The sequence below is a fragment of the Haemorhous mexicanus genome, chromosome 11, assembly GCF_027477595.1.
Source record: "Haemorhous mexicanus isolate bHaeMex1 chromosome 11, bHaeMex1.pri, whole genome shotgun sequence".
In the NCBI taxonomy this organism is placed as follows: Eukaryota; Metazoa; Chordata; class Aves; order Passeriformes; family Fringillidae; genus Haemorhous; species Haemorhous mexicanus.
This window is the reverse complement of record NC_082351.1, coordinates 4,446,952-4,457,396: the sequence shown is the minus strand read 5'-3', so window position 1 is coordinate 4,457,396 and position 10,445 is coordinate 4,446,952. Positions and strand designations below refer to the sequence as shown.

General features: G+C 53.1%; 1 protein-coding gene across 1 annotated transcript; it reads left to right on the top strand.

The window, feature by feature from the left end:
* Nucleotides 1–400: 400 nt before the first annotated feature.
* Nucleotides 401–3,554, top strand: LOC132332123 (EF-hand and coiled-coil domain-containing protein 1-like). Its single transcript, XM_059856094.1, has 2 exons — nt 401–1,103; nt 2,377–3,554. Exons 1-2 carry the CDS (start codon nt 468–470, stop codon nt 2,785–2,787), a joined length of 1,047 nt encoding a protein of 348 aa, XP_059712077.1. The 5' UTR covers nt 401–467; the 3' UTR covers nt 2,788–3,554.
* Nucleotides 3,555–10,445: the final 6,891 nt, after the last annotated feature.

Genomic DNA, 10,445 nt, shown 5'->3' with positions numbered 1-10,445 from the left:
TTTAGACCCAGCCAGCAACACCATAAAGTCACCTCATCTACAGAGGGGAGCAGGTCCGAGCGAACAGAAGGTGGGCTTTCACGCACATTGGGGTTTTAGTTTAGTGGAAGCACTCACTCGTTCACAAGCCTTCCTTGTCAAAGTGGATTGTGCGATGCCATTGTGTTGCTTGGGCTAAAGAGAAAGCAGAAGGGAGAAATGAGTTAAGAAATGAGAAAGACACTTGGGGCGCAGGCTTGGCAGCCAAACGGAGCAGGATGGCACCCAGCCGCTTTGCCGGAATCCCCTTTGGTGCCGGACAAAGGCGGACGCGGCTCCGCTGCGGGGCGAGCCGGGCGCTCGGCGAGCGGCGCTGGAGCGGTGGCGGCCCCGCCCCGCCCGTCCCGCCCCGCCGCGGGCCGGGGCCGAGCGCTCGGCCGGGCGGGAGCTCAGGATGCTCGGGCAGCGCCGCGGGCCGGGCGGGCGCGATGGAGCCGCCTGAGGGCTGGGACCCCTACGGGCGGCCGGCCCGGCGCACGCAGTGGCTGGTCAGCGCCCTCGCCTACCACTACGGGCTGGACCGCGGCGTGGAGAACGAGATCGTCGTGCTGGCCACCGGCCTGGACCAGTACCTGCAGGAGATCTTCCACCGCTTGGACTGCGCCGGTTCGGGCCGCATCCCCGGCGAGGACTTCCGCACGCTGTGCCAGGTGCTGGGGCTGGAGGAGGCGGCGGAGCCCGAGGAGTGCGCGGAGCTGTGGGACGGGCTCTCGGCCGAGCTCACCTTCCGCCAGTTCCACGCGCGGCTCTGCGGCCACTTCAGCACCCGCGCGGGGCCGCGGCTGCCGCTGGGCCGGGAGAGCGAGCACATCGAGACCCAGATCCGCCTGCGCAGCCCCCGCCGCCGCCGCCGCACCGACCCCGCCGGCCGCGGAGCCGCGGGCAGCGCCGAGCGGCGGCCGCCGGGGCCCCGCTCCCGAGAGTGCTACGAGGAGATCGTGGCGCTGGAGCAGGCCGAGGACCGCATGGCCAAGCTGGAGGAGGAGAACGGCAGCCTGCGGGAGCTGGTGGAGGACATGCGCGCCGCCCTGCAGAGCAGCGATGCGCGGTGCCTGGCGCTGCAGGTGAGTCCGGGCCGGCTTCTGCAGCGGCCTCCCGGGGGCGGCTCGGCTGGCCCCGAGCGCTTCAGGAGAGATGCTGCTCTCGGAGAGTCGGTGTTTATAACCCCTCCGCTGCCAGACTGAGGCCGAAGTTGCTCGTTCATCGTCGGCATTAACTTTTTAGCAAAGTTTGGTTACAGGGAGGCTTTAAGGAGAAATGTATGGCACCGGTGTACCATAAATATAGTTGTGAAGAGCACTCTGTTTACAGTGTAGGGGACTACGGCTTAACAAACCCACGCGTACAATGCTGCTGTTTCTTCTACTGCACGCGCAGTCAGGATGTGCTGATAGCATATGCTGGATGTGCACCAGTGCAGGGTTTTTCCTGAAGTGAGAAAGAACTTTTGCATTCCTGCCTGCACAAGCACAAGCAGTGTCTCAGTCAGAAGTGCCTGAAAGGAATATTAGAAGGATGTTTTCCTCAGAGTGTGGTCACAAGAGTTCAGAGTTGGAGCCAGTTCTGCAGGCAGGCTGATGAATAGTCTGGGGCTCCTCTGCACAGCCCCATTAATTCCGGGGCTGGTTTCTGCTGGTTCTGCTGTACGGGCTCGAGTGACACACATAGACACTTAACAGCAGTTAAATTCCTCTGGCATGAAATAGCGTGGAACAGGCAGAGCAGGGAAGGGCAGCATGGACCCATTGTTCTGGCAGGTCTCACCAGGTGTGATTTGATACTAATACAGCACTGACAGAACTCTGCTCCACCTGTGACACTTCCACTTGCAGTAGATGACTGTTGTCTTCCCAATGTCCAGCAAGGCAGGTCAGAGACGCCTTTACCATTTTCATCTGCAAAAGGGAAAGGAAATCAACAGCAAACACAAAGTCACCAGTCAGAGGTCCCAGGATGAATGAAAACGACAAAGAGGAGAGCTTCAGAGCACCCCCAGCTGCTCCCTGCTCTCTTCTTCTGAACACAACTTCATTGTAAATATCTTTTTCAGCAGACTGCCTGACTCCTGAGTACAGACCATAGTAATGACATGAAAGCTACACAGAAACTTGTGCACTAATATGATAAGTGTGTAGGTTGAAAATTAAATACATAGCTAGTTATTAAAACCTACTTTCCAGAGATTGTTTCCTTGTCTCTGTATTTGGCAAAGTTAGTTGCTGATCAGCTCGATGTGATTGAAAAAAAAAACCAAACCAACAAAGCACAATCCAGCCACTTTCAGTCTTCATTAAAGCCCATCATTTTCTCCCTGCTTTGTGCTCCTGGTCATTACAGGTGGGACTGTGGAAGAGCCATGCCAGCCATAGAGAAGGAGGATCCTGCTTCATAGGGAGGAAGAGACCATTAACACAGAAGCACGCCCAGACCAAGTGCCTCCAAAGTGTCCTGGAGGAAATGGAGCTCATGCGGAGCTCCAGGGATGGGCAGATTGAAGAAGCCATCAGGTTCAGCCAGGAGCTGGAGAAGGAGCTGAAGAGCTCTCAGGAAGCTCTGGTCAGCCTGGAAGATTGCAACCGTAACCTGAAGAGGGAGCAGGCAGAGACGAGGAGGAAGGTGGAAGAGGCCAGACACGCTGTCCTGAACAGTCTTGGCAAAGTGAAGGAGCTGGAAGTGAGAGCTAAGGAGGTGCCACATCTGCAAATACACATCCAGCAGCTGGAATCACAACTGCAGCACTACAGGTAGGTTGGAGTCTGACAAAAAGTGCCCATAAATTCAGTGTTGGGGCACAGGTGAGTTTGAGAATCTCTGGTTGGGGCTTATTAGATGTCTCCAGAACACCTTGTAAAATCTGGCCAGAGGGAAATTAGAAGCTGCTCATCCATTTTCTTGGTAGGGGTCTTTAGGAGATCTAGCAGTCTTCCAGGCCAAAGGGTGCTGGTCTGCAGAGAGCTGAAGTCACTCCTCAGACACTCAACAACAGAACTCAGCATGCTAATGCTTCAGGAAAGCCCCAACACAAATTGCTGAACGTCCTTCAGAAACCATTTCCAACAGACTTTTTCCGCTGCCTTTCCTGGTCCTTCGGTCCCATCCCAAGCCAGCTGTAATCAGATGGCTGACTCTCCATTTTGTATAAAAGCTCTTCAGCTTGTCCTAGGAATTGGGGAAAAGCACACAAGGACAACTTCTGGCTGCTGGTTGGAAACTTGCTGTGACTTCATTGCTTCTTCACTGAGAGAACAGGTGATAGAGGAGGGAAGCTGAAACGTTCCTAAACCCACAAAATAATAGAGTGGGAATCTCAAAAAACACTTGCCAACTAAACCCCACTTTTGCAACGGCATAAACAAATCCTTCCAGAAGTCAGAAAGTTGGTCACAAATTTAATAGTCCACTGCTTTTGTTGCTTTTAACCTCAGACCAAACTTGGACTCACCGATGGTTAGTAAGCGTTAGTCATTTCTGCCCAAGTTCCAGACTGACCTAAGGAATAAAATCTAGTTTATATTTTCACTGACCCAAAGAAAATCAGTATTTCTAGACATATTTTTACTTACACGCTAAATCTAGTATTTTAATAAATTGCACCTTCTGAAGTCCTTGCCTCTTCCTAAACTCACACTTCCTCTGTTTGCTTATAAGAAGAATTCATAGTGAGTTATTTGTGGCATCCTAGCTATTGTAGTGTTTTATGAAGTGAGGAAGTTCTAAAAAGAACCATTTTATCCAGTGTCTTTCTGGCAGCATTGTGAATGTTAATACATGCATGGTTGCAGAAGATCAAAGAAAATAGAAGCATTTCTTTAAACACCTGTAGGATTTAAAAACCCCTGCGAGGGCATGTAAAGTTCAAGGTGACTGTCAGGGGACTCTGGAGGAATGACACAACTCCTGGTGCTAAAAGGGATCACACAGCTTGTCAGGGCTGTCACCTTCTCCTTGGCATAGGCACCAAAGGTTTTAAGATGGGTTCTTGTCCTATGGAATTGCTTTTCCAAAGTACCATGAAGGATAAAAAGATCACCTTGAAACAGGTTAAAGGCAATCAACAATGTCCACTGGCCTTGCAGAACAGGAACTTCATGGGTTACATCAAAACAAAGAGTGCCAGTTTAGAAATGCAAATTATATGTTCCTTGTAAGACAACCTTCATTTGTAATACTTCTTTTTTAATTGCATGCTAATTTAAAGTGAGTGTCAAGCTCAGGAATGGTGCTGGTCTGACCATGTGGGAACTACACCCCTTTTTTAGCCCTGTAGCACATTTAGCAGAGGCCCAGGCCAGCTTTTAGCCTCTGAGATTCTCTGTTGGCCACAAAGCACCTGCACCTCCCCATCCAGTGAAACAGCTCTCGGTGCAAACAGTTTGACTTAAGAGATGCATAATGATAACTGGGACTTGCATGCCTGTGCTCATATTCCATAACACAGGGAATCCCACCACTCCACGTGTTCCCGGAGTGGCACACAAGGGGCCCAAACCGGCACAAAATGGTGAATAAGCGGTGCAGAGCTGTGTGTTAGGGTGAGGAAAGGGTTCAGCAGCAGCTCTGCCCCACGCAGCCTTGGCTGTCCCAGCTTGTCCCACTCCCTCTGCTCGCTCACGCTGCTGCTCAGGCAGCCCAAACGCCTCCTGCTGCGAGAGAATCGCCTTCTCCTGACCTGCAGGAGCCCACATCCATGGGTGTGGCTCGGGTGAGCTGCTGGGAGTGCTTGGTGAGGGGAAGAGATGGGTTGGCTGAGGCATGGAGAGGGAGGGACAGCTGGGAATCCACAGGGTTCTGGCTGTCACTTGGCAAGAGTGTCACTTGTCCTGTTGCTTAAGTCAGGCTGTCTTTTGGTTGCTGTTACCTGTACTGTTAAAGTCTGCCTGTGTTTCAGTCACCTTTCCAGTGAGCAGTTTTCTCCCCTGCCAGCTGCCACACAGAGTTTGTGAGCAGGGTCTGCAGTTGGCAAGAGCTAATGCTGCAAGGAAGGGCTGGAGAGGAATGGGGGGATTTGGGTGTTCTGCAGAAAGCACTGACAATTGCAGGTATCTCTGCTGAGAATTCACCCTATCTGGCTTGGTGAGCCACAGGTTTCCTCCAGCTAAAGTCCAGTTTCTTCCAGAGAGGATCATATTCAAGAATGACTCTAATCTATGAGCTTTACACACTGCTCCTGTTTATAGTTTCATATTTATCAAGGAAATGCTTTCTTCGTTTAGGATCAGATTTTAAAAGCTCTTTTAGCATCTAAATCCCTCTTCTAGACCTTCATCAACTTGCAATCACTTAGATCTGAAATCCCAACCGTGCCCTTAAGTTATAATCCCTAATGCAGGAAACAACAGTTTGCATTTAGTCAAGCAAGTCTTTAAGTACCTGCAAGTGATTAAATGTTGTCCTAAATTGGAGTGTGTAATTATAATCACCTATTCCTGATTTCATATTCCAGATTCATATTCCTGCAATCTGTATGACTTAAACATGATCTTTTTCGGAGTGCACAGGTTCCTGTGCCAGGGCTTGAACTGCCCCTGTCCCATCACTGGGTTCCTAAACCAGCCTAGTTGACCAAATAGTTCATCGTTCTTTTCTTCAGGTGCCCATCCTGATCTTCCTACTCTGATGAATGTCTCAGGTTTCTGTCTGGACTATCTTTCAGCTTTTCTTTTTTGATTCCTGTAAAGTTAGTGAGTCAGTTCAACTATAAAGGTAAACCTCAATAAATTCCTTCCTGAAAAGCTGGAGTTCAATTCATTTCAGAGGAAAAAGACATCTCAAGAAATTGTATACTTACCATTGGTATTGTATCAAAAGTGTGTAATTGCCAGCGCCTGATGCCTGTGGGTGGCCAGAGTGAATGAATGTCAGTCAGGGAGGAATTCGCTGCACTTTCCATATTCGACACCTTAAAAGCATCTGTTATTTTATGTCTTTACTAAATCTATCTCTTTAAAAGAAAACTTTTAACCACTACTTCATAGCAAAAGGATAAATAATGAGATTTTATTTAAAGCTGAAGGTATTTTGTTAGCTAGATAGATAGATATAGATATGTCTGTTCCTCTTGGAGTTGGATAAAGACAGGGGAGGCTTGGATGGGGAGATGTTTCTTCCCATGGAAGGGATTGTGTGGTTTCTCAGTATCTTTGCACTTCAATCAGCTGCTCATTCACTGAGCAGGTCTGAAAGACTTGGGCAATCTGAACAGTTCTTTTTGGGAGGCACCTCCATCTCTCTTGTCCAGCAGCACCATCAGGACACTGAGTTCCCAGTGTCCAGGGAGGTTTTGCTGTCACCCTGAGAGAGACCACAGAGCACTGACATCCACTGGGCCTCTGAGCCATTGACCACAACCCCCTGGATGTGACCAGCCAGGCAATTCCTTTTTCTCCAAACTGTGCCTCCATCAGATCCACAGCTCACCAAGAGTGGTGGCATCTCTAGCTCTTCCTTGTGCACTGGGGTGTTGTGGAGTGTTTCTATTGTGTTTTCATTTGCAATTCAGTTTCAATGGTCGGTTCTACAACCCCCCCCCCCCCCCCTTGTAATTTGTATTCCTATAGCATATTTTATCCTTAATGGACTGTTCCTTTGCACTTCTGTTGTTGGTTTTTCCCTGGTTTTCCATCTTCCCAAAGACTTGACCTTTGTTCCTGAATGTGCCCTGTTCCTCCTCCTAGGATGAACCATGTCAGTCCCTCCTGCCCCTTTTTCCAGAAACTTTCCTGTCATTATTGTAACCCTCAAGATCCCATTGGGTTGTTTAAACTGTTCCCCTCCCCTGTAATTCCCAATTAGTTTAAGCATTGTATTCCCTGCCTTATGCTTCTCCCCAGGTTTCTCCCAATTGGTTAAAGTTCTGTACCCTGCCCTTGAAGCTCCCCTGTTGAAAAACCCCTTCTACAGCCTGGATTTGTGTCTTTCAGTCCCTGACCTTCCTGGGAATAAACACCTTTGGGAATGATACAGAAGGCCTCTCCTTGTCCCTTGTCCCTGCCCCCGATGCATTCCACCTGTGCCATAGAGCAGTTGTGCCCTACAGCCGCACCCCGAATTGTGTGGCTGTTTGGGGGCGGCGCCCTCCTGGTGACAGTGCTGGGAGCAGGCCCGGCTGAAGAACTCTGGCACAGCGTCCCTGAGGCAGCCACTCCGTCATGGGAGGCCTCTGGCTTGCTCAGCCTGCACAGACCCACCGTGTGCTCCTCAAGGTTTCTTTTGGCATATCAAAGCATTGAAGAGGTTGGGTGGTTTTCCTCCCTGTTTTATTGACTGACTGTGTCCTTTCAGGACTACAAGAGGAAGCAGAGCCTTCGATGAAACCAAAGGGCTGTGTTAGCCATGGGCCCCCCAAGGTACCGAAGTTCCCGCTGGGAAGCTGCTGAAAGGTAGGAATGTGGCACTTGTCTCCAGCCAGAGACCACTGACTCCTCAGCATCCTGGGCTGTGGCTGACAGTGCCTGAGGAGGTCAGAAATCCTTGGATGTGATCTCCTGTGCCAGTGCCCAGAACACAGAGCAGTGAGCTTGAATTGGGGGGACAGGCCAAGCCCTTGGACACAACTGCCAGGCAGGAGGAGCTCCCTCCCCAGGAAGGAAAATTCCAGTGCTGAGGTCCATCCCCACCCAGGCCATGAGGTCACAGCAGGATTCTGAGGTCACAGCAGGCTCTGAGGTCACAGAGCCCTGTGGTTCTACAGAATCAAAATATCCAGCTCCTCAGTCCTTAACAACGGTTGCTGACATTGGGACAGCGGTGTCAGGACAGCGGTGGCAGCAAGAGCTGCGGGACTGGCAGAGGGCAAGGCACCATGGCCCTTGCTCTGCGCCTCTTCCTGCTGCTCCTCCTGGCCGTGGCCCTGCCTGCCAGGGCTGCCCAGGCTGGTCTGCTGTACGTGCAGGGAGCAGGTGAGCCGGCAGCCTGGCTCCCCTTTCCCGGGCAGCGCTCCCTGCTCCCTGGGAAGCGCTGGGGATGGTTTTCCCCAGGCCTTTAGGGTGGATTTCTTCTGGGGGAGGGAGAGAGCCCCCACGGGCCTGGGGTTGGCCCTGTTTTTCCTCGGCAGGGATGTGTCACAGGGCCTGCAAAGAGGGAGGAGAGTGACCAGGAGCCAGCCCTGAGCACCCCAGGCCCCTGTGTAGCTTTGGCCTTGTCCATTGACACCTGGCTCCCATGGCCTTACATGACCACCATGCAGGCCCCATTTCCCTAAGCCAGAGGGGGATCCCAGCACACCATGGAAATGGGCCTGATTTTTGCTCTCTTTTAGATTGGCATCGTGACATGGCTTATATGGAAAAACTGGTGAAAGACAGTTTGAAGGTTCAGGTGCATGGTGGAGGTAAGTTCTCTGTGTGCCTTTCCTGACAAAATAATCAGTGTCCATGTGGCAACAGCCCACTCATGTGCCCTTTCCCTTAAGTTAAGCTCAGAGTGTAAGGAATCTTGAAATCGTGCCTGCTCCCTTCTGGTGGCCTCAGTGATCCCACAGGATCGCTCTCAGTGGGCAGAAGGAGCATTTAGCTGTCCATCTTCCTCCCGTGTGCAATGCCAGTGTGTCCTGTGCTCTGTGCAGCCACGGAGAAGATCAGAGAGGGAAGGAGCCGAGCCCAGGGTTGTGTCCCAGGGCTGAGCCTTTCACAGCTCCTGTGCCAGCCCCACGGAGCCTGAGCTGCTCCTGCTGCCACTGCCAAGGCCTGGCCCTGCCTGGGCTGGGTTTAGAGCTGCTGGCACATCCACGGAGCCCTTCCTTCCCATGCTGCTCTGCAAGGAGCTCCTTCCATACCAGTGTGGGGCCACTGCAGGCACGTGGTCCCCCTGCTCCTGCTCCTGAGTGGAAGGCAGAGCCGAGGGAGTGCCTTGGATGGCACCAATCACTCAGGTGCCCTCACTGCCACTCGGGCCTGAAGGAGAAATGGAACTACTTTCCATTGAGGTCCTCCTAAATGGAAGAATCAAGACACAGGAGACAAGAAATCCTTGGAGGCAGCCAAACATCTGGACCAGATGCTGAGCGATCTGGAGAGACGCCGTGGTGGGTGCATTTCCCTCAGCCTTGTCCTGGGGCTCATCAGCCGGGGGCTTTGGCTGCACAGCTGGACACGCCGCGCCCGGCACAGCAGGAAGGGATCCATGGCAGCCTCACTGCCCTGCTGCGGCTTCCACGCCCTGCAGGGCTGTTCCCCAGCCTGGCCTGGCTGCAGCTTCTCCCCAGCCTCTGCAGGAAGGCATTTGGCATCAGCTGACAGGGAGACCAAACTGCACCATGGGCCCTGCACACCCTGAGATCCCCTGCAATTTCCCAGTCTCCAGGCAGATCAGGTGTAGGGGCTGATTTGATGAGGGAGGGCTCTGGCCCAGCCCCAATGACCTGGCCATTTTCCTGATCCTTATCTATGACTTTGACAAGTATTGTCTCCTGAAGATGCCACCCCCCAGAATGCTGAATCATTCCATCTGATCCAGGTCTTCTTTTTCCTTTCTCAAGCAATGGATCAAAAGTCCGTGCAGATGGTGCCACATCCTACAGGAAGCAGTGGCTTTGTGCCAGCCACTGATGCCGGAAAGGAGCAGATGCCAGACATGGGCACCGGCGCAAGAGGTAATTGCTTTGCCAGGCTCAGCCCACAGCGGGGCTGTGTGGCAGCAGCAATTCCCCCAGGGCCTGCCCTTGCACAGCCTGGCAGCAGCCAAAGCTGGAGGCGCCTCTGGAGGCTTGGAGGCCTCTGGAGCTCGTTCACAGCCCCGGAGAAACAGGATTCATGCAGCAACGTCGTTCCCGCTGCAGCTGCTCCAGAGCTGGCCCTGAGTGCCCAGAGGCCCAAGGCACAGGAGCAGCCCCGAGCGGGAGCCCTGCCGTGAGCCCAGGGCCAGAGCCAGCCCTGGCTCCCGACTGGGCAGGGGCTGCACTGGGTCCTGACAGGGCCTGACTCTGTCCCCTGGGGCTGGGGGAGCTGTCACGGGGCAGGGAGGGCCAGGGCTGGTAGGGGCTGCTCAGGGATGGGTTTGGCCCGTGTGCCTCGAAGCAGCGACTGCCCAAGCAGCTGCGCTGGCCCCGGGCTCTCCTCCCGGCCTGCTGGGCTTGGTTGGGAGGCACAGCCTGTGCCAAGGGGCGGCAAGGTGCCTGCAGGCCCCAGCTCGGGGGGAAACGGAGAGCGTCCTGCCCGGATCCACCGTGCTGCCAGCTCAGCAGTGCAGCACAGCACGGGCTCACACTCCCCTTGCTCCCACAGGATTTCTTGGCAAGGCAGAAAAAAACGCCCAGAATCCACAGAACACCCCAAGACTTTTTTGCCCCCAGGATGTGCGCAGGTCCTGCATGATAGGCACCATAGTGACACTGTGCACTGTGCCAGTTTTCATTGGGCTCTGCTATGTTGGGTTCCGGTGGTGGAAGGAAAAGAAACGGTAAGTTGCTG

Excerpts from the sequence above, each read along its gene's own strand:
- LOC132332123 (XM_059856094.1), top strand. The coding sequence starts at position 468 with ATGGAGCCGCCTGAGGGCTGGGACCCCTACGGGCGGCCGGCCCGGCGC. Across the intron at positions 1,104-2,376 it reads CGCGGTGCCTGGCGCTGCAG|GTGGGACTGTGGAAGAGCCA; the intron begins GTGAGTCCGGGC and ends TGGTCATTACAG.